General features: G+C 41.3%; 1 protein-coding gene across 4 annotated transcripts in view; it reads left to right on the plus strand.

The window, feature by feature from the left end:
- LOC113267757 (S-adenosyl-L-methionine-dependent tRNA 4-demethylwyosine synthase TYW1) overlaps positions 1-24,349 on the plus strand; it is a 226,705-nt gene that overhangs the window by 112,817 nt on the left and 89,539 nt on the right. For all 4 annotated transcript variants that reach the window (XR_008960331.1, XR_007191247.2, XM_026515934.4 and 1 more), the window contains one exon: positions 4,015-4,150. Coding sequence is in view for 2 of the 4 variants with exons in the window: in XM_026515934.4 (XP_026371719.3) it covers positions 4,015-4,150 (136 nt within the window). In the remaining 2 variants the exon portion in view is untranslated. The remainder of the gene's footprint in view (positions 1-4,014; positions 4,151-24,349) is intronic.

Below are 24,349 nucleotides of genomic sequence, written 5' to 3' on the forward strand. Positions count from 1 at the left end.
TAGTGAAGAGACTGTCCTTTCCATATTGAATAATCTTGGCTCCCTTGTCAAGTATTAGTTTACGGGTTTATTTCTGGATTCCTGATTCTGTTTCATTTGTCTGTTTGTTTTAATGTTGTTAATGTTTTATTTTTTATTTATTTATTTTTTTAAAAGATTTAATTTATTTATTTGACACAGAGAGAGAGACAGCCAGCGAGAGAGGGAACACAAGCAGGGGGAGTGGGAGGGGAAGAAGCAGGCTCCCAGTGGAGGAGCCTGATGTGGGGCTCGATCCCATAACGCCGGGATCACACCCTGAGCCGAAGGCAGATGCTTAACGACTGCGCTACCCAGGCGCCACTAAAGTTGTTAATGTTTTAATGTTAGTGTTAATACCATACTGTTTTTTTTTACTTTATCTTTGTATTATAGTTTAAAATCAGGAAGTATGATGCTTTGCACTTTGTTTTTTCCTCCTCAGGATTGCTTTGGCTATTTGGAGTCTTCTTGTGGTTCCATACGAAGTTTAGGATTGTTTTTTCTCTTTCTGTAAAAAGTGCCATTGGAATTTTGGTAGGGATTGCATTGAATCTATAGATAGTTTTGGGCATTATAGACATTTTCATTTTCACCATATTAATTCTTCTGATCCATGAACATGGGATGTCTTCCCATTTGTGTCTTCAGCGTCTTTGATCAGTGTTGAGAGGTTCTTGAAACTAACATAACAATACACTTTCTAAGGCTCCATTTCTAGAAAGTGATTCAGTCTTGAGAGAGGCCCAAAAACCTGAGTTTGCAGGTGCTTCTGATGCAGGTGGTCCTGACCACACTTGGAGAAATACTGCAGTGAGGCTTGAAATACTGCTCTTGGCTTTCTTTGACAAAGCGCCAGCCGGCACTGTTTGTGAACTGACCATTCTGATGGAGGCATTGTGGTGCAGGGCTGGGGAACAGGCTCTGGAGTCACATCTCGGCTCAGATGTCACTATTGACACTTGTGGATTCTTGAACAAGCTGCTTAACCTTTTGAATCTCAGTTTCGTCATGTCTGAAATTGGCAGAAGTAGCAACTACCTTGTTGTTTTACTGAGAAGATTTCATGGATGGTAAAGCACAGAGCACAGAGCACCCAACGCATGATGAATACTCAGTAAATCCTTCCCTTTTCCTTCATCCTCCTCCTCTTTTCCTCCTAAATTATCTGGCCAGACCTAACAGCCCCAGATGGTCTTAGGGATTCTGGTTTTAATGGTGGTGGATGTATGGACCACTCGGTTATTTATTTATTTATTTATTTATTTATTTATTTATTTATTTAATTTTGTTCAATAGGAGCATCAAACTTTAAGCCATTTGATTTCTTGCAAATATAAATCTCTTTTCCTTTTTTCCTTGCTTTAGTCATTGGTAGGCCTTGTTCTGCCTTCCAAGCCAATGGCCTGCTCATCTCTACAGAAAGGCAAAAAGGAAGAGGGATTTTTATGTTCAGTTGTCAGTGCATTTGTATATATGATTCCTCTTAACTCAGAGCTTTAAAACGAGCAGGACAAAGGATCGTCGCAATAATCTTGTCAAGATTCATTGGGCATTTTCACTGGGGACTGGGTTTAGGATTGTATTTCCCTTTTATTTTATTGTCCTTTTTAATTGTTCTCAGCAGCAATGTGAGACTCTCAGACACAAATTATTATCATTGTTTTAAGGTTATAGCATTCTCTTGCTTTTTTGGAACGAAAATGATGCTATCTCTGTATAGAATGGTGACAGATAAATGACCACGCTGAGAACCTTATTGCTTGTCCTTTGGAAATAGAGGCCAACCGTAGGCAGACATAAGATCCTTGAGGCTCAGAAAATTTCTCCAAGGTACTGTTAATGTTTCGAGTCGCTTAGGAGTAAGTTCTGTAATTCCTAGGGACTTTTCCTCCTCTTCATGCTTCCTCTGCTCTTTGGTAAGAGATGTATAAACTTCCTTGATCATAGCATCTCAGACATTTAGTACCGACTAAAATTTCTTATTGGTACCGTTAGTGTCCAGGGCTTCCTTTTTTGGCAAATGATGGAGGTTTGTAAAATAACTATGGCCTTTGGAATTTACTGTTCATAATCTTAAGTAGTTATAAAGGATAGTGGAAAGGTCAAGCCAGTTGCCATTTTGCATTAGGCAGCTTTATGACAAAGTCCTGTAAGTATCAGATAATGATAGCCAGCAGTATCCATTAAAACAATCTCTTTTATTTTTTGTAACACATAAAGTCCAGTTAAGGTAGCATAGCCCCTCTGTTATTGAAGAGGCTCCCAGCAAAAGGGATGGTGAGACAGAATGCTGCCATTAACAGTGTCCTCCTGTTTTTCATTTTCAGTAATTGATGTCCTTTGCTCAGTAGTGACACAGGATTGAACTTTTCAGGATTCCCTTTGTATGCCAGCATTGGAGAGGGATTAAAGCAATGAGTCTGCCAGTATTTTAATCACTTCTTAACTTTGGTCAGAGCTTCTCCACTTTTAATAACTTTGGGTTTAGACCCTTCCGATTTTTCCATATGTCACTAAGCCAGATCATTTTAAGCATTTGTTTGGCCTGCATGCCCTCAAAAGTTAGGTTAGCTCAAGTCAACAATATCAAGTAAAAAGTAGCTTTAAGTACCTGCCTGTATGGCTGGATAAAAAAAATAGGGTTCCTGCCCTTCAAGGTCTCACATTCAAAGATTGATAAGGCTGATATTGATAGATACAAAAACATAAAACCAGTTTGATGGTGAATTTTATGACATGTGAATTATATTTCAGTTTTTAAAAGTGCATAGACTTTGAAGCAAAAAAAATGCATAAATGAATTCTGGGGGTAAATACAAATTCTGGAATAGTTATAGAAAGTTAATAGTGGGAGAATTTGGTCAAAGCATTATTAAAGGGAAATTTCATTCTAGTTGCAAATTTATTGAAGAAGATGAATTATGAGATCTGGTTTTGTTGTTGTTGTTTTTAAAATTTTATTTGAGAAAGAGAGTGAGAGAGAGAGCATGAGTGGGGGAGGGTCAGAGGGAGAAGCAGGCTCCTCACTGAGCGGGGAGCCCAATGTGGGGCTCAATCCCAGGACAGTGGGATCATGACCTGGGCCGAAGGCAGTCGCCTAACTGACTGAGCCACCCAGGTGCCCCTTGAGACTCATTTGAAGGGAGAACAGGGAGGTTATGGAAAGAATATAGTCTGGACTTAAAGTATAACTGGCAAGTAGTAGAGTAGATAAGAATGAATGACTTTCATTAAATGAATCCGTGAGTTTGAGAGAAGTGGAGAATGAGTGGTATTCATGGAAACTGATCAAGAAGGCAAAGAAGAATAATCTGCAACATACATTTTTCTTAGGGGTTGTGCTCTTTTATAAAGGCTCGGTTACTGTTACAGCTCCGCATTGCTTCAAGCTCCCTCCCTAGGTCATTGTTTGCCCCCACAAGGCTGGACTTGAAACCCACTCTGGCTCTCCAAGGCACAGGTGAAATCCTGCTGTGGCTTTGTGCCTTTCAAAGAAGGTTTGAGCTTTTTGGGTTGTTTCTTGTTCCGTAGAAAACTTCCGTCAGTGAATTGAGGATGGAAGGTGGCCTGTCAGCACAGACACCATGTGGTTGTGGCATTTCAGCTGTATAAAGCTTGAATGGCAGAGTTCATGGGGAAACTCAAGTCTGAGACCCCTTCTAATTGCCCTGGGCTGATGGGGCCTGACCTGAAGCTAGATCTCATTTTGTTTTCCACTAAAAGCTAGTGTTTGCAGAGGGACCAATTTTAAGTAATTGAGTGCTTTCAGTTCATTAAGAATGGTATGCAGTCATTGTTAGAAATAATCAACTGACAGCCCATTCTGTCACATTATGAAAATCATTACTTCAGTCCTTTGGGAGAGGTAGAAGCCTGTAGACCCCCTGAAATGTTTAATTACCATGTCTATTATAGACTGTAAATTTTACATCATGAAAAACCTGACACAGGCATAATTTTTTTCCCTGTTTTTTGTTTTTTTAAATTACAAAGGAACCTCAAACCAGTTACCCAGCTATATGTCAGTGTGGATGCTAGCACCAAAGATAGCCTGAAGAAAATCGACCGCCCACTCTTCAAGGATTTCTGGCAGAGATTCCTCGACAGCTTAAAAGCCTTGGCAGCAAAGGTAAGAATTATGACATCTTTAAAAGAGAGAGAGAGAGAAAAGAAGTGGAGAGAGGTTTTTTTTCCTATTCTTTTTAAAATAATAATAAAAAAAGAATAAAACCTTCAACCTTTTTTTAGACTTCCACTTACATTATTCAATAAATATTTATTGAGTTCCTCTTAAGTTTGTAACACTCTGCCTTATATGTATAATTTGCCCTTCGTGTATTTAGGGAGAGAGATACACGCTCCCAAAGTTAATTAATAAAACATGGCAAAGTAGCAGCTCATAGCAGCCCTAAAAGAGGTGCCAGCAAATAGTATATGTTCAAATATGAGGTTAATTTTCTTGAATTTCTAAGACCGAATTTCTTACCCAGTAAGGAACACAACCTCAGAATGCCCAGATTTCATCTTTCTCTGCCAGCATTTGCCCTTTCTTATGTCTTCTCTTACGTCATACTTATTTTCCTATTAGATCTCACGTAACCTTCTGATTCTTCTTTTCCATTAACCCCGTGTCTCAGTAGTTGGTATTTTCTGTTAGTTCTGCCTCTCTTCTTCTCTTGTAGCAATTCCCCTTTCCTGTCCTCTCTGCTTTTGCCTACAGTTCTTCACACTTTACCCAAACATGACAGATAATGAGAAGCACTACGGGAGTTTCAAAAATTACAATTTCTTTTTCCTAGTGGGATTTGAGAATCTACATTTTAAACATCCCAAGTGACTTGTGCAGGCCACATCTGGTACTCATCATCCCAGAAACCCCCCTGTCTCTCCTCTGCCCAGCATTTACTTTACTATTCCTAATCCATCACCGTCTGGCCTAGGAGGGCAATACTTGCCTGCTTCTGTTGGCATTTCTGCAGATGCACCCAGCACTTTTTCTGAGTCTTTGCTTACCTCCTCAGAGCCGAGATTGTCCTTTCTTTCCATTTCTTTGACTTGTAGAAATCCTATGTGACCTTCAAGGCTCAGCTTCATCATTCAATTTTGAAGCCTTTTCCAGTGGCAAACAGCCGTCCCTGTCTCCTTTCTTAAGTTTTATATCTATAAACGCACATTATTTCTTCTGTTTTATCTTAGCTTCTCTTCTCCTCAACTGGATTCCTTACTCCTGTCTGAATTCCACACAAAGTCTAGCACAGCACATTTAATGGTATTTGAAAGTGTTTCTTAAAAGAATGAATGGGTGGAAACTCAGCAGAGCTCTGTCGTGGTAAGATGTACGTACACAGTTTCTTGACTGTTCAGATATTTAGAACCCCCCCTTCCCCCATTTTGTGCTGGAGAAGTTAAACCAGTACCTTGTTTTTGGTGATTTGGCGATTAACACTGACATTATTTAGGTAATGCAAAATAGGCATTTGGTTTCTGATCTGTCTCGGATTATTGATAAAGCCAGCAAGCTAGGTGCTTCTGGGTTCCTGAAGTCTCTTTGTCTCCGGATTTCACCCTTAGCTCTATCACCTTTATCTGTTGCTGAGACAGGAGATACATGGCATACAAGTCAGAATGTACTTAGAAAGAGAACAGCAGGAGCTGGCATTATCAGACACATCAGGTGTGGCAGATGACAAGTGGGCATTGGTAGAATGGCTTAATGGCTTCTTTTTGTTTCTTTTGGCCAAAATTTTCCACAAAATGCATTCTTATCTTGAAGTTACAAGCCTTTACATGTCCGTTTCAATTCTGACTACTTTGGGCTGACTCATTGAGAGTAATGCAGTAACTTAAAGTTCTGTAGTATTTTCTAACTTGTGAGCTTTTTTACATATAACATCATTTTTGTGTCCATGTAACTCTGGTTGGAAAACTTCCGTTGGGCTCTTTAAACTATCTGCTGGCAGATGGCGCGCCTGGGTGATTCAATCAGTTAAGCATCCATGACTCCTGATCTCAGCTCAGGTCATGATCTCATGGGTCATGAGTTTGAGCCCCGTGTTGGGCTCCGTGCTGGATGTGGAGGCTACTTAAAAAAAAAAAAAAACAAGAACTATCTGCTGGTAGATCAGGGCAACCGCATTCTGAGCATTTTGTAGCAATTAGAATTCATGTTTCTTATTGTATCGTTTACATTGCCATTTAAGAAAGAAGATCTGTGGCAGGAAGCTGCTCTTAAAAGTTTTCTTAAGTTCACTGTAGCTATGTTATCTTCTTCTGAATATCTAATGTTATTGGTACAGTAGATTCCATCAAGAAAGGTCTGTTTTACTGCTGTTTAACACTCAAAAATAAAACATTTATATTGTAACTATACTTACTAGCTAGGGTCAGACTTGTAATCTGGTATCATTGAGCTTTTAAATAAAAACTTTTAAATAAGAGTGACTTTTCAGCTATTTTAATTAGAACATCTCTATATCTATACTATCTTTTGTACTTGTTTAGGCTTTTAGTACTTGAGTACTTTTTGTTACTTGTTTCAGGCTTAGCAAGGAAAGGCATTAGAAGAGAAAGAATTTCTTGAACTTTTATAAACAGAGAAATTTGATTTGTCTTAAGATTTTCAGCCTATTTATGAGCTAATGCAACGCAAAGTAGAAGAAGGTAGGAGGATATTTTGTTTTATTTTTTAACTCTTGGCAAGTATAATGTTTACACTTCCAGATCTTTATCCTTTGTCAGAATGTTCTGTTTCAAATATGAGGAGAGAAATATATTAGTACTTGAGTATGTGGAGCTAAAAAGCAATTCCATCAAGATAACACAGCAAAAAACGTGTTAGCTTCAATTTCCGTCCACAATAGCTACTTGTCAAACAGTCCTTTTTTGAAAAAAGAGAAATCCATCTTGTACAAGACAACACTGCCTACCTTTGGCAGTAGACTTTTATCAGCAGTGTGACCAGATGTGTTTCTTCCGGCATGTTATTATGCCAGCTTGAAGATCCAGTAGGATAAGCAGTGATACCGATATTCTTGAAACCTCATATTTGAAAAGAAAAACAAAAATAGTTTTTTGCATTACACTTTCTTGGATATCAGAACATTAGCATTCTTTCTGCAGATGTGAGCATGCTCTGACCTGACGTTATTGGAGTTAATATTGTTTCATTGTTAAGAAGGGCTTATGAGAAACAAACTGAGGACCTCAGAGGGGAGGGGGGTGGGGGAGTGGGATAGACCGGTGATGGGTAGTAAGGAGGGCACGTATTGCATGGTGCACTGGGTGTTATACACAACTAATGAATCATCGAGCCTTACATCGGAAACCGGGGATGTACTGTATGGTGACTAACATAATATAATAAAAAATCATTAAAAAAAAAAAGAAGGGCTTATTATACATTGAGATAGCTTTGTATCTAATATTTAGATAAGTCAGTGTATCCACATGGCCTACAATTTGCAGATTAAAAAACAAACATTTAATATGTGACTTCCTTGTCTCTGATCATAAAAACATTACATGTTCATTATGGACATTTGGGGGAAGTAAAGAGAAATATAAAGAAATAAGGAAAGAAGTTACCTATAAATCCAGGACCTTAAGACAACTGCTGATATTTAAAGTACTTTTATTGGGGGGATGCTTTTTTACATACATCATTCAATTTTATATGTTGTTTTTTGTTGTTAAAATTAGGTCATCATGTTTCTATGCTACTGATATTTCTGTGTGGCCTTCATATTAAGGACAGCTTAGTCTTTCTTCTCAGTGTGAGATAATAGAAAATATTTATATATTGGTTTCTGTACCCAATTCCTGGCACAGAACTCCTAGAACATTTGTAACTTTCTAAGTGGTAAGAACACAAGGAGCATCTCTTGTTTTAGTATTTCATCTTTCACCCCATACTTAACATAGGGCTCCTAAAACCCTTGTAGATTCCTGAGTGATAAGACCACGAGGGCCATCGTTGTTCTAATGAGGTGACTCTGGGTGGACTCCTAGGTGGCTCCTAGATCGGGGCTGGTCACCAGAAAGACCAAGCTGATTTGAAGGTTGGGATTCTCTGCGAATTCTCCCCACCCCCCACCCCTCCCCACTTCTCTAGAGAGGCGAGAGGGGCTGGAAGTGGAGTAAATAATTGATCATACCTCTGTGAGGAAGCCTCCGTAAAAATCCCAGTAGGGGGTTTGGGGAGCTTCCTGGTTGGTGAGCACATTCACACCAGGAAGGTAACACTCCCCAACTCCGTGGGGACAGAAGTTCCTGGGCTGGCTCCCAGATCTCACCCGATGTATGTCTTCACCTAGTTGTTTATCTGTATCCATTAATAAACTGGTAAATATAAGTAAGTGTTTCCCTGAGTTCTGGAAGCTGCTCTAGCAAATTAACTGAATCTGAGGGAGAAAGGCTGTAGGAACCTTTGACTTATATGGCCCATTGGTCAGAAGCATAGGTGACAACCTAGATTTGTCATTGGAGTGTAAAGTGTGCTATAGTGACAGAAAGGAGTTAAATTGTAGAACATACAGCTCGTATTGCAGAGAATTGCTTGGTGGGGGAAAACCCTTCACACGTTTGGTGACCAGAAATGTTCTGTGTGAGTTATCAGTAAGGCAGACACATAGGAGAGAACCCTGGATCTTTCCTTAGTCACTCAGCTTCCTGATTGTTGGCCAGTAGGAGGATCCAGCAAGAATGTGTCGTGTTCTGGCACACTTGTTCAGTTGTGGGGGCCTGACAGTAAGTCAGGTTCCTGACATTTTTTTTTTAATAAAGATTTATTTATGTATTTTTTAGAGCACGAGAACACCCGAGCAGGGGGAGGGCTGAGGGAGAAGCAGAGGGAGAGAGAATCTCAAGCAAACTTTCCGGAGCCCTACACAGGGCTCAGTCTCATGACCTGAGCCAGAGTCAAGAGTTGGCCACTTATCCGATTGAGCCCCCCAGGCGCCCCCGGGGTCCTGGTTTTTTTTTTGTTTTTTTTTTTAATGTTTTTTTTTTTTTTTATTATATTATGTTAGTCACCATACAGTACATCCCCGGTTTCCGATGTAAAGTTCGATGATTCATTAGTTGCATATAACACCCAGTGCACCATGCAATACGTGCCCTCCTTACTACCCATCACCGGTCTATCCCATTCCCCCACCCCCCTCCCCTCTGAGGCCCCCAGTTTGTTTCTCATAGTCCATAGTCTCTCATACTTCATTCCCCCTTCTGATCACCCCCCTTTCTTTATCCCTTTCTTCCCCTACTGATCTTCCTAGTTCTTATGTTCCATAGATGAGAGAAGTCATATGATAATTGTCTTTCTCTGCTTGACTTATTTCACTTAGCATTATTTCCTCCAGTGCCGTCCATGTTGCAGCAAATGTTGAGAACTCATTCTTTCTGATAGCTGAGTAATATTCCATTGTATATATGGACCACAACTTTTTAATCCATTCATCTGTTGAAGGGCATCTCGGCTCCTTCCACGATTTGGCTATTGTGGACAATGCTGCTATGAACATTGGGGTGCATATGGCCCTTCTCTTCACTACGTCTGTATCTTTGGGGTAAACACCCAGTAGTGCAATGGCTGGGTCATAGGGTAGCTCAATTTTTAACTTTTTAAGGGACCTCCACACTGTTTTCCAGAGTGTCTGTACCAACTTGCATTCCTACCAACAATGTAGGAGGGTTCCCCTTTCTCCATATCCTCTCCAGCAATTGTTGTTTCTTGCCTTGTCAATTTTTGCCATTCTAACTGGCGTAAGGTGGTATCTTAGTGTGGTTTTGATCTGAATTTCCCTGATGGCTAGTGATTTTGAACATTTTTTCATGTGTCTGTTAGCCATTTGTATGTCATCATTGGAAAAGTGTCTGTTCATATCTTCTGCCCATTTTAGGATTTGTTTATTTGTTTCTCGCGTATTGAGTTTGAGAAGTTCTTTGTAGATCTTGGATACCAGTCTTTTATCTGTAGCATCATTTGCAAATATATTCTCCCATTCCATGGGCTGCCTCTTAGTTTTTTTGACTGTTTCCTTGGCTGTGCAGAAGCTTTTTATCTTGATGAAGTCCCACAAGTTCAATTTATCTTTTGTTTCTCTTGCCTTTGGAGATGTGTCATGAAAAAGGTTGCTGTGGCCGATGTCGTATAGGTTGCTGCCTATGTTCTCCTCTAGGATTTTGATGGATTCCTGTCTCACATCGAGGTCTTTCATCCATTTGGAGTTTATTTTTGTGTATGGTGTGAGAGAGTGGTCAAGTTTCATTCTTTTGCATGTAGCTGTCCAATTTTCCCAGCACCATTTATTGAAGAGACTGTCTTTTTTCCACCGGATGTTTTTTCCTGCTTTATCAAATATTAGTTGCCCAGAGAGCCGAGGGTCCATTTCTGGGTTCTCTATTCTGTTCCATTGGTCTATGTGTCTGTTTTTGTGCCAGTACCATGCTGTCTTTGTGATCACAGCTTTGTAGTACAGCTCGAAATCCGGCATTGTGATGCCCCCAGCTTTGTTTTTCCTTTTCAGCAGTTCCTTGGAGATTTGGGACCTTTTCTGGTTCCATACAAATTTAAGGACTATTTGTTCCAGTTCTTTGAAAAATGTCCTCGGTATTTTGATCGGGATAGCATTGAAAGTGTAGATTGCTCTGGGTAGCATGGACATTTTAACTATGCTAATTCTTCCGATCCATGAGCATGGAATATTTTTCCATCTTTTTGTGTCTTCCTCAATATCTTTCAAGAGTGATTTATAGTTTCTAGAATATAGGTCCTTTACGTCTCTGGCTAATTCCAAGGTAACGTATGGTTTTTGGTGCTATTGTAAATGGGATGGATTCCCTAATTTCTCTTTCTTCAGTCTCATTATTCGTGTATAGAAATGCAACTGACTTCTGAGCATTGATTTTGTATCCCACCACATTACTGAATTGCTCTATAACTTCTAGAGCAATAGTTTGGGAGTGGATTCTTTTGGGTTTTCCATATAGAGTATCATGTCATCTGCGAAGAGAGACATTTTGACTTCTTCTTTGCCGATCTGGATACCTTTTATCCCTTTTTGTTGTCTGATTGCTGTTGCAAGGACTTCTAGTACTATGTTGAATAATAGTGGTGAGAGTGGGCATCCTTGTCGTGTTCCTGATCTTAAGGGAAAGGCTTCCAGCTTTTCCCCATTGAGAATATTTGCTGTAGGCTTTTCATAGATGGCTTTTATGAGATTGAGAAATGTACCCTCTATTCCTACACTCTGAAGGGTTTTAATCAGGAAAGGATGCTGTATCTTGTCAAATGCTTTTTCTGCATCAATTGAGAGGATCATATGGTTCCTGAGACTTTTCTTGTTGATATGATGTATCACACTGATCAATTTGCGAATGTTGAACCATGTTTGCATCCCAGGTATGAATCCCACTTGGTCATGATGGATAATCCTTTTAATGTACTGTTGGATTCTATTAGCCAGGATCTTGTTGAGGATTTTGGCGTCCATATGCATTAGGGAAATCGGTCTGTAATTCTCCTTTTTGAGGGGGTCTTTGCCTGGTTTGGGGATCAAGGTAATATCGGCCTCATAGAATGAGTTTGGTAGCTTTCCTTCTGTTTCTATTTTTTGAAATAGCTTTAGGAGAATAGGTATTATTTCTTCTTCGAATGTTTGGTAGAATTCCCCAGGAAAACCATCCGGGCCTGGAGTTTTGTTATTTGTAAGGTTGTTTATCACTGACTCAATCTCTTCATAATTAATTGGCCTGTTTAAGGAATCAATTTCTTCCTGTTTCAGTCTTGGTAGTTTATAGGTTTCCAGGAAGGCCTCCATCTCTTCCAGATTGCTTAATTTATTGGCATATAGCTGTTGATAAAAGTTTCTAATAATCCTTCCAATTTCATTGGTGTTGGGTGTGACCTCTCCTTTTTCATTCATAATTTTATTAATTTTGGTCCTTTCTCTATTCTTTTGGATAAGTCTTGCCAGTGGTCTGTCAATTTTATTGATTCTCTCAAAGAACCAGCTTCTAGTCCTGTTGATCTGCTCTACTGTACTTCTGGTTTCTAATTCATTGATTTCTGCTCTAATCTTGGTCAACCGCTTCCTCATGAGTGGATTAGGCCTGTCCCTCTGTTGCTGTTCCAGCTTCTTGAGGTGAGAATATAAAAACTGTATTTTAGATTTTTCTATTCTTTTGAGTGAGGCTTGGGTGGCTATGTATTTCCCCCTTAGGACTGCCTTTGCAGTATCCCATAGGTTTTGGACCATTGTGTTTTCATTCTCATTGGTCTCCATAAATTGTTTAAATTGATTTTTGATTTCCTGGTTTATCGAGTCATTCCTGAGCAGGATGGTTCTTAGTCTCCAAGTGTTTGAGTTTCTTCCAAATTTTTCCTTGTGGTTGAGTTCCAATTTCAGAGCGTTGTGGTCTGAGAATATGCAGGGAATAATTTCAGTCTTTTGGTATCAGTTGAGACCTGTTTTGTGACCCAGAGCATGGTCTATTCTTGAGAATGTTCCATGGGCATTAGAATAGAATGAGTATTCTTTGGTTCTGGGGTGTAGTGTTCTATATATATCTATGAGGTCCAACTCGTTGAGTATGGCATTGAAAGCTCTTGTTTCTTTGCTGATTTCTTCTTAGGTGATCTGTCTATTGCTGATAGTGGAGTGTTGAGGTCCCCTACTATTAGTGTATTTTTATCTATATGTCTCTTTATTCTGGTTAAGAGTTGGCTTGTGTATCTTGCTGCTCCCCTGTTGGGGGCATATATATTTATAATTGTCATATCCACTTGTTGGATACATCCCTTAAGAATAATATGGTGCCCTTCTGTGTCTCTAACTACAGTCTTTAGTTTAAAATCCAATCTGTCTGATATGAGATTTGCTACCCCAGCTTTCTTTTTAGGTCCATTGTCGTGAAAGATGGTATTCCACCCCTTTACTTTCAGTCTGAATGTATCTTTGGGTTCAAAACGAGTCTCTTGTAGACAGCAAATGGATGGGTCATTTGTTTTTATCCAATCTGCAACCCTGTGGCGTTTTATGGGAGCATTTAGGCCATTTACGTTGAGACTGAGTGTTGAGAGATATGATTTTAATGATGTCATGTTGCCAGTAAAGTCTTTGTTTCTATCGGTTGTGACTTTCTGTTCTGTATCACTCTTGGGGCCTTTTTACCTTTACAGAACCCCCCTTAATATCTCCTGTAGGGCTGCTTTCGTGGTTACGAAATTGGTCAATGACTGGCGATTCTGGAAGGTCTTTATTTCTCCATCAATTCTGAATGACAGCCTTGCTGGATAAAGGATCCTTGGCTGCATGTTTTTCTCTGAAAGGCTTTAAAAATGCCCCCCCCCCCCAATCCTTTCTCCCATTCCAGGTCTGTGTGGACAGGTCTGACATAATTCTGATACCTTTGCCTTGGTATGTGAGAGATTTCTTTGCCCTGGCCGCTTTCAATACTGTATCCTTGGATCTAATATTTGCGATTTGCACTATGACGTGACGTGGCGTAGGTTTGTCATGGTTGAGATTGGTAGGGGTCCTCTCTGCCTCTTGGACACGAATGTTTGTTTCCCTTGCTAGATTAGGGAAGTTTTCAGCTACAATTTGTTCAAATATCTCTTCTAGACCTCTGTTTTTCTCCACCCCCTCAGGGATGCCGATGATTCTGGCATTGGAACGTTTCATTGAGTCAGTAATCTCCCGTAACCTACATTCCTGAGCGTGGATTTTTTTGAGTCCAGATTTTATTTTAGCTTTTTCTTCTACTAACCCATCCTCCAATTTGCTGATGTGTTCTTCTGCCTCATTCACCCTGGCCGTCAGAGCCTCTAGTTTTGACTGCATTTGGCTCATAGAATTTTTAATTTCTGCCAGATTCGCTCTCATTTCCGCCCTTAGAGATTCTATATTCTCATTTACATTTTCGTTAATACTTTTTTCAAGTCTACACGTCATCTTGACCATTGTTACTCTGAATTCCATTTCTGATGATTTGGTTATATCCATATCCATTAGTTCTGTGGCAGAGGCCACAGACTCATTGTCTTTTCTTTGCTGGGGGGGATTTCTCCTTCTCGTCATTCTGATGAGGAGAGGTTGCGGGGTTGTCCAGAGCCCAAATTATTGACTGGGACCCAGGCCGTGTGCCCTTGTTTTATAGGGACCATAGGGATGTGGGCTTCTTGATTTTTCAGCCTGCCTTCTGGGGGAGGGGCCTGCTGCACCGATACCCAGGCAACCCTGTTTGGATAGAGTCTCCGTGTCCCCTGCGAGGGGGGATAGGGATGGGCACACTGTGAGCCGGTATTTCCAGGCTTTTGTTCTCTGGCGGCTTTCCCTGGCGGTTTGCTGTGCCTCTTCTGAGAGTCAGAGCATCAGTGGCCGAATCTCAGCCTCTGTCTCAGAACAGAGAGATCGCGGACCGTTCTCCACTGATGTTCTGGCCACTTTAACTCTGTTTCTGTTGGTGCTGCTCAACCCTGCAGCGTCCCAGGATGTGCGCCCCACACCCGGTGTCCCAGCCCTCACTTCCAGGGCCGGTGCGTCTCTGTCCTTTGTGTTTCTAACACCACCAGCCGCCCCCTCGTGCTCCGAAGCTCCGGCCCTCAGTCTGGTGGCGTGCATTCCCGGCTCCCGGTCTCAGTCTGGATCCAGTGAGCACACCGGTTTCCGGAGTTCCGTGAGAAGTCTGGTGGTGCGCGCTCCCGGCTCACGGTCTCAGTCTGCTCTCTCACGGGTGCCAGTCCGCGAGTCCGCCCGCTCCCCCGTGCAGGTGGCTGCCGCTTCCCGGCGTCCAAACGCGGCGGCTCCCTCCCCCTTCCATTTATCTTCCGATGTCTGTGCGCGGTTTCACGGCTCCCCGCTTCGTACCTCAATACTCAGCACTGGAGATGTTCATTTGTAGAGATCCAGATGCATCTTCCTGTGTCTCAGGTTGATTTCTGTGGATGTTCAGGCTGGTCTGGTACCTATCCAGCTCGACTCGGGGGACCGGCTGAAAAAGGGGTCCCCTACTCCTCCGCCATCTTAACTCCAAGTCCGGGGTCCTGTTTTTATCACACTTGAGAGGGAGCCTTGGTGGCCTCTGCTGCTCTTGAGTTGCCACATACACATTTTGTCATTTTTAAACATTTCTGACATCAGGTGCAGCCAGAGATGGCGTGTTTTTATTATTTATTATTACCAATATTTAATTGGTAGCATTGTTATTTTCATAAAGGAGAGAGAGAAAATAATTGCGTCTTCCTAACTAGAGTACCTTAGATGAAGCAAAATAGCGTATCTTCTTCTTCCCCTCTGTTGAGGATGAGCGCGTCTGCCAGCCGTTGTTCTGACTCGTTCCCCTGTTATTGACCTGTTTTACTTCCGCCTCCCATCACTGATGCCACAGTCTTACTCTTCAGCTTTATTCCGTCTGACTGTGGTGTGGATCTGTTTTGTATTATCATCTTTTCTTAGGCTTTATCTTGCACTTTATCTTCTTCTAACCTGGGAGCCCTCTCCATGGTCACGGGCCTCCCGGGGTGTTGATTCCATCCAGCCTGGGTTTCATGCCATTTTACCCTCCTCGCGTGACGAAAAGGATGTCCTGGTTTTAGCCCCTTTTGAAATCAGACCGAGACTGCCATGCTTAATCTCTCCAGTAGTGTTATCCAGAGCCAGTGTCTACAAACGGACTAGTTTCCTCCAGTGCCGGGAAGTTTTGTAGTAAATAGGTTTTCTCCAGACCTGACTTCTGCCTCAGCTTGTTTCCGGGAAAGATGAACGGGTTGCATCTTAGGTTCATGTGGAGGCATCAGGTAATCAGGTCAGGCAGATGATTACTTAGATGGCCTGGGGACTCAGCAGTGTCAGAGTATGAACACGAAGAAGTGACAGTTGTCTCTGTAGCCGTAGGTTGCTGTGGAAGGCAACGAGGGATGGAATTGCCCAAGAAGGCTCTAGAGAGGGCCAAAGAAGGAGCCTTAGGGAAAATAAATTTTGAAGCTTTCGAAATGAGGAGCATAGAGAGAGTGAGTGTGGCAAGAATTTGATGAAGGTGTTGGTGCAATTCCATGCAAGTATGGTATGCTACATACAATTCAAAGAGACAGGTTCCAGAAAGAGTGAAGGGGAAGGGAAAGGTATGAGGAAAAAGAAAGCTTGATTTATTAGTTGGTCTCTAATGACTATGTCAAAAGGAAGTAGACTAAGTGTCTTGTGGAGAAGCCACTGTGTAGTGGATTGAATGGGAAGAACTGAATGGAGAGAGTGAACAACAGATACTAATGTAATAAGTATTAACCTTTTGAACCAAGAGCAACATTATTTAATGAAGAAATTAAAGGTATTCCCTTTTATCAGATAATTGTCTAAGCATATCTGCTGAAAACCAATTTGAAAATAAATATTACCTGTGATGAAGAAAATAAGATGACTCATATGCCACCAGAATTCAAAGATAAAAAACACTATTGCTATAATGCTGTGTATCTTCCAGAGTTTTAACTTATGTGTGTATGTATATGTGTGTGTATTTTACTTACAAAATGAAATCATACCGTACATATTTTTCCAACTGTACTTTTTATTTATAATACCGCAATTAAAATATTTATTGAAAATATCAACTTCTGTCACCATAGATTAATTTTGCCTATTTTATGGCTATAACAATTTAATTTTGCCTTTGGCAGCATTCCCTGACTCCCTCCTTCCTCTTCCCTGGTTTATATCCCACAGTGCCTCTATCCAGCACTTAGCAACTGGAAAGGTCCATGTCTCTTTGCCCACCATGGTATTGCCAGCTCCCATCACAGTGTGACGCACAAATTGCCCACTCCCCTCTTGATGTGTATTTCATTGTTTCCCAACGATTTGTCTTGGTGTGATAGTTACGAGCTTGGGATTCTGAAACAAGACTAGGTTCGGATCCCATCTCCTACCACTGCTTGGCTGTGCAGTATCGGACATGGGGCTCAGTTTTCTCATCCGTAAAATGGGGTTAATAACAGTGCCTACCTCATAAGGTCTGGATAGAAACATCTAAAAACATCATGGAATGCCTGTGTTTAAATTTTAAAATATAATGCCCTCTATCACCAATCTTGTACATAGGATTGATTTTGGACATTTTAAAAGATACAGTAAGATGGTAAATACCAATGTAACTACCATCTAGTTTAAGAAATAAAATATTACAAATTCAGTTGTAGTCCCTGTGGATCTCTTTTCTATTATATTTCCTTTCCTCTCCTCTCTTTCAGAGGTAATCAATAATCAATTTTGTGTTTATCATTCCATGCTATATTTAGACTTCACTCTATATTTACAACTCCATAAACAGCTGTTTTCCATATATTAAAACTGTATATTATAGTATCATCCTATAAATATCATTCGCAACTTGTCCTTTTTTTTTTTTTTTGACCCTTTTAAAAAACAAAATTGACTATTTCAGCTATTTTTACACGGACAGTTCAGTGGCATTAAATACTTTCACATTGTTTTGTAACCATCACCACCATCCATCTCCAGAACTATCTTCCCAAGCAACTATATACCCATGAAACAGTAACTCCCCTGCAACCTTTGTTGGTTGATTTAATATTATATTTGTGAGGTTTACTTACACTGCTACCTCATGCTTTTGAGATACTGTAACTGCCCCATAGCAGTCCATCCTATAAATACCCCACAGTGTATCGATCCTTCTCCTGAGGGTGAGCATTTCGGTTTTTCTGAAGTTTTCAACTCTCAGCTCCCAGTGAACATTAAGGAGGGTGTCTCTTGTGTACGTGTGCAGGAGTAGTTTCTTTAGGGCCCACGGCCAGCAGTGAAAGTTGCCGGACTGTAGGATACACCCGTCTTCAACTAGATTTTTTTTTCAGGGTACTCAGGAGCATGGCTATGCTTCAGAGGCGAGTGTAGGAGACTTTCCATTTTCTGTCCTTGCAAGCACGTGATACTGTCAGCTTTTTAAAATTTTGCCAAGCTGCTGGCTGTGACTTGTTGTCTCTTTGTGGTTTTATTTTGCATTCCTCTAATGAGTGGGGTGAGCATTTGCTCATGTTTTGGGCCATTTCCTTAATCACCTTGACATACCTTGCTTTTTTCCCCACTGGTCGTGTATATATACTTTTTTGATTTTAGGAGCATTTCTTTCAGTAATGGTCTCTCCCATAACATCGGTAGGGTTTGTTTTCTCACGTCCTTCAAGACTCCATTCAAATATCACCTTATCAGAGAATTCTTCTCTGACCGTCCTTCGGAAAGGAGTTCCCCTCCTCGGCAGCATTCTGATCCCTCTTCCCTGCCGATTTTTCACATAGTGCAGGTCACTGCCTGACTTATGTGTTTATCGTCCGTCTCTTCCCCAATTTGAACATGAGCTTGGAAGAGCAAGGACATTGTCTCGTTCCCTGCTGGGTGCTCAGTGCCTCCAATCGTACTTTGCCGGTAGTACGCATTTAATAAATATTTGTAGAATGAATATAAGAACACATGCATGCTGGTATTCAGGTTCCCAGAAATGATGACCCCAGCCTTGGGCTATGTAGAGAAAGCAAATGCTAAAGGATAATAAAAAGACCCCATTTATCCAACTTGTGAGCCCCAGCAGGGTGAGTGCATCCAATCTGTCAGAGAACCTAGGGAAAAGCATAGAACATTTCTGCTAGTCCAGAAAAACTCAAGTTGACAAAGATACAGGTAACCCGTCTTAATTCTGCCCGTCTCCCCGCAGTGCCTGCAACAACTGGATAATAGCTCCTCTGAACCAGTGGAATGGAGACAGAAACGTTCTGTGTACATGTTTCTTTTTTACTTGAGATGTACATACCATGAAATTCTCCCTTCCAAAGTGTGCAAGTCTGTGATTTTTAGTACATTCACGATGCCGGGCAACCATCACTACTGTGTCATTAATGGACATTTTCATCACCCCAGCCTTTTATTTATAATGTTAATATATATATATTTTTTAAAGACTTTATGGTTTGTGCTTAGGTTTTCAAATACCTGTATCTCTGTGTAGAGTGTGTGCTGCCTTCCAGGGCTGCTGCCCCTCGGGGTCTGCCCAGCAAACCCATGCAGGCTCCATCCAGCCCACGCCCAGCAGTTCCCGGGGGTATTCGCCCCGATCAACCAGATCTGCACTCCCCCCAGCCTCACTGGCAAGGCTGGAGGCTAGGTTCAGGATTGAACTACGTATAAGGCAGACATTGGATCTTGCAGCGAGCATTATTACTACAAGTTCTTATGTTTAATAATAAAGTTCCAGTAGCTAACATTTATTAAATGATGGCTTCCTAAATTCTAGAACTGCTGATCCTTTATGCGCGTCATTTTACTTTATCTTCGCACATTTCTTATGAGGTAGATATTGGTGTTACCCGTATTTTACAGATGAGAAAATGGAGGCTTACAAAGTTGTTTGGCTTCCTGGTATTCTTTCATTATCTTTTAGCTTGTGTTTGTGGAGGTCGTCATTGCTGAGAACCTGAATACCAGTTACGGAGGCCGTCAGACTGGTATTTAAACTCCAGTTTGGTTTGCAGAGGGCTTCATTTTGTCAGCCGTTACTCTCTACCCAGAAGATAGACGTTAGTTCTGCTACCTAAAGTTAACATTTTTCCCTCTCATGTTTATTCTATGAACCAGGACAATAAGATGCATTTTTTTTAAAGATTTTATTTATTTATTTGACAGAGATAGAGACAGCCAGCGAGAGAGGGAACACAAGCAGGGGAGTGGGAGAGGAAGAAGCAGGCTCCCAGCAGAGGAGCCTGATGTGGGGCTCGATCCCAGAACGCCGGGATCACGCCCTGAGCCGAAGGCAGACGCTTAACCGCTGTGCCACCCAGGCGCCCCGTATTTCTATCTTATATAATGTGATGAGGTGGAGATTTTCATGGGTTAGCAAAAGTTTATGGAAACATTACAATTATGGAATTCTGTAATGATCTCTTGCCAAGATACTAGTTCTGGGGGAAGATTTCGTCTGATCTGAATAATGAATTAAATTATAAATTGCCTGTTGTTTCACATGGGAAAGAAATACTTTTGGATGTAATCATCATCATGTGTAATTCATAGTGCTCACTGATGAGCTGGGAAGACCGTGGCTGTAATCTCTACTTTGCTGAACGTAGGTCATTGTACTATGTAGCAGTACGTTGCAGTGAGGGCAGCATGAGAACGTGGACAGGATTGACTATTGAAACTAACACGTTTTAAGTGAGTGGGAGAATGACAAGTTTTCCTGTTTTCTTAGAGGTGTTTTTGGTTGAGAATTGGTTGGTTCAAGTGACTTCCTTCCTCCACCACTTTTAGAAAGAAAGGTGCCGGAACTAAAGGTGACACTAATCAAGTCCTCAGAATTCCTCCTCTCTTGCAATTCACCCCTTCTTTATTGTTATTTGCTTCTAAGACTAAGACCTTTTCTTCATCCCTTGCTAAGTGCAGAATTGCAGAATATTCTGAACCGTACTTTTTAAAGCATATAGTTAATGATAGCCCTACCTCACAGAACATGGGAAAGTGCACTTTGCTGTTTCTATTGGGCAGAATGCTCCTAAACCCACATTAGAGGGATTCCAGCTTGGTAGGGGTGGTATAATTCAGCACCGCGGCGCCAGTTTAAACAAAGCCTCTGGGAAGCATTGCTCATCGCTCGGACTTGGTCTGCAGAGCTGAACGTTGCGGCTTCCCCCTTGGATAGAGCTGTATTTTTAGAGGTGGGCACTGAGACCCAGCCTTAAAAAAAGAAATCCTCTGAGGGGGCCTGTGGGAGGAGTACGTGAAGCCCCCCTGCACCAGGCTTCCTGCCAGGAGGGCCTGTATGTTCATCACTGTGGTGCTTAGTAAATGCTTCCCTAAAGAGGCGTCACAGCCACTGCCGGAAATGACCTCATCTTAGCAGCAGGGAGAGCCCCACGCTCCCACGCCACGTCGCTCTTCTTGATCTCAGGGCTCTGAGAAATACGTTTACACCGAGAAACCTGGGAGATGGCTGCGCCTCCGGAATCAGTCTTATGTTCTTGTTAAGTAGTTGAAGTGGCTTTGGAGAAAGGCTCTGGGCAGCTCCCTCACTGTGGCCGAGGGCTAGCTTTGCCGGCACGGCACCTCACAGACAAGAGTGGGGACATCATCCCGGCCATGACGGCCTCTGTACTGACACCCTGTTCTGTGGAGCCTTGGCTTTCATGGGGCTTGATTTCTAGAACATATGTAGCTGCTTCTCAACACAAGAGGGTGACAAAGTCCTGTGTGACCTTCCAGGCCAGGCCATCACCATTTAGTCGTCAGTACCCTTCTGTAGTTATTCTGTGGGCCTCTACTTTGGGCTGCCTTAGACCAGCTATGGCTCCCTGCTTTGTAGGAACCCTAGGAAATGTAGTGTTTAGCCAAGGCATCTTTATGATGCCAAACAGGAAATGTGGGGTACTGAACTGGTGGCCATCCTGGCCAATCAAGGACGTGCAGTGATTTCTGACAATCTGTGGGGGAGTGCCGGCGGATCATTCTATATTCATCCACACTGAGCACTTTGGTAGACCTTCTAGAGAAAGGCCTGATCTCTAGCCACTGAATATCAGTTGAAAGTGCAAGGATAGGGTCAGCTGCTTGTAGACAGTTGCCCTGAGCCAGAATCAGAAGCCACGAGAGGGGGTGCCTGGGTGGCTCAGTCGTTAAGCGTCTGCCTTCGGCCCAGGACGTGATCCTGGGGTCCTGGGATCGAGCCCAGCGTCGGGTCCCTGCTCAGCGGGAAGCCTGCTTCTCCCTCTCCCACTCCCCCTGCTTATGTTCCCTCTCTCGCTGGCTGTCTCTCTCTCTGTCAAATAAATAAATAAAATCTTGAAAAAAAAAGAAAAAGCCACGAGAGGAGGGACATGGGCACCCTAGCCATGCCGTCTCGCACCTGGCAGAGTGCTCTTCAGGTGGAGAAGGGTGGAGGAGGTTTAAGTTGGATCATTGGATGCTTTTGTGACAGTGAACTTCTTTGCTGTCAAGATTCAACCCTGATTCTCAACACTCGCGTACCAGTGAGACGGTGGGCTAGATACCCGCATGGCCCCCCCAGTCTGTGACAGAGCCTGTGCTCCCGAGTCACACCCTCCATGGTTTTGAAGACCGGCTCCACCTCTGCGAGCTTCGTGATCTTAGGCAGCATCCTTGTGGCTCAATTCCTTTATCGGTAAGATGAGGATACTAGGACACCCGCCTCCTCAGGTTCTTGTGAGGAGTAGATGAGTTATTATGGACAGTATTACTGGAAGGGCCTATAAAAACAAAGTTAAGACTTAATAAATAAGTCATAGCATACTTATAACTCTCCAAAAAGACTTAATGGAAATTTTTAATCTATATTTCATTTTGAGGATTTTTATGTCCCAAATTTTTAAAATACATATTCTTTTAAATAAAAATTACTCGTGAAAATACATACTTAAATTTATATCTGTTTTGGATATGCACATTTTACAGCATTCCAAGTTTACCTGGTCTCTCTGCTTTGAATATTTATTTATTTATTTATTTTTAAAGATTTTATTTATTTATTTGACAAAGAGAGACAGCCAGCGAGAGAAGGAACACAAGCAGGGGGAGTGGGAGAGGGAGAAGCAGGCTCATAGCGGAGGAGCCTGACGTGGGGCTCGATCCCATAACGCCGGGATCACGCCCTGAGCCGAAGGCAGACGCTTAACGCCTGCGCCACCCAGGCGCCCCTGCTTTGAATATTTAAACCAGAAATGCCCTTTTTTTTTAAAAAAAAAGAAAAAAACCCTGTACCTCTTTAGAGGAAGGAGAAATTCAGTATAGGAGGGAAATTCTAAAAAGAGTTTTGATACAAACATCTTCACGTAATCTTCATTGCTTTATTTCATGTGTATTATCTGTGGATCCTTTTTTGTCTTGAGTTTTAAAATGGAACAAAAATCTGTAACACTTGAAGCAAGTATATTTAGACACATACATACATACATATATTTGTAACCAGTGTGTGCATATGTTTTTGTGGTATCTCCATGTTTATTTACATACATATAAAAAATGTATGTATATATATACACACATACATGTGTATGTATATATGTATTTTGCAGAATCTCCAAATAAAAAATTTAAGTCTCAAAATTTGAGAAACTATAAAGATCACCATATGAAAAGTAAGTTGTTTTTCTCTTAAGGATTATTTTCTTTGTGAATCATATTCCTTCGTGACTTGTTAACGTAAGAGGGGAAAGATAGCTTGTCTTTTGCGCTTAGAACTTATAAAATACTAGTCAAGCCTCTCATTTCTTTCCTTGAATTTTTCCCAGTTACATGATGGTTTGTTTTGGGATGGGGATAGTTTTGAAAATAGACTTCTAAATCAAAGTTTAAAATAAAGTTAATAAAGTGAATAAAGTTAGGGAAGTTTAAAATACCGAACTAGTTTAAACTTAATGAAAATGCTACTGCCGATCATTAAGTAAAAGAGTAATAAACCCCATAGAGAAATAAGCCAAAGATACAAACTCTTAATGGAAAACGAAATACAAATGGCCCATAAATACAGATAAAAATGTCAGTGAGGAAACAAGTGCTCTCATACATCTCTGGTGAGAATATAAATTGGTACAACCTCATCTTTGAAGGACGCTTTTGTGCTATCTATTAAAATAAAAAATGCACGTGCCCTTTGAGTGAGTGGTTCATATCTGGTAATTTACCCTGAGACATAGTCACATCCACACGAAGTAAAATATATGCAAGATTATTCATTGGGACGTTATTTATAATAGCAGAAGATTAGAAGCAAGCTAAATATCCATCAGCAGAGAACCAGTTAAATAAAATACGGTACAGCCTTCTGTATACAGAAAGCGTGACTTCTTTGTGACCTGAGTGTCTGAAGGTGGAGGGAGATCTTTGGCTGTTTTCCTCTTTGCACCTTTTCAGAGTGTTCTGACTTTTAAAAAGGATAACCATCAGAAACTGCCCCAAGAAGGTAATCTTTCTAGGAAAAAGAATCATAAATACCGTTTTGTATTCCTTTTCTTTTTAGTGTTAACAGCCATTACTGAAGCTCGACTAAAGCAGAGAAGGTGTTGGAGAAGCTAAAACGCCCCTAGCAGAGAGCAGAAATTCGATTGTAAACCAGATGATAGTGGGTTATAAAAAGTAGGACATGGTAACTGTCTCATGTACAAACATTTTCATCGGAAGCACTTTTTCAACATTTTACATGTATTTGTTTTTCCTAAATATTCTACCCAACACATGAAATAATTCCCAAGACTTATGCTTGTGACTGGTCATCTTAAACATGTTATTTGATTACCGTGCGGTACAGTGTTTACTGAGAA

This window comes from Ursus arctos, unplaced genomic scaffold (genome assembly GCF_023065955.2).
Source record: "Ursus arctos isolate Adak ecotype North America unplaced genomic scaffold, UrsArc2.0 scaffold_2, whole genome shotgun sequence".
Classification (NCBI taxonomy): domain Eukaryota; kingdom Metazoa; phylum Chordata; class Mammalia; order Carnivora; family Ursidae; genus Ursus; species Ursus arctos.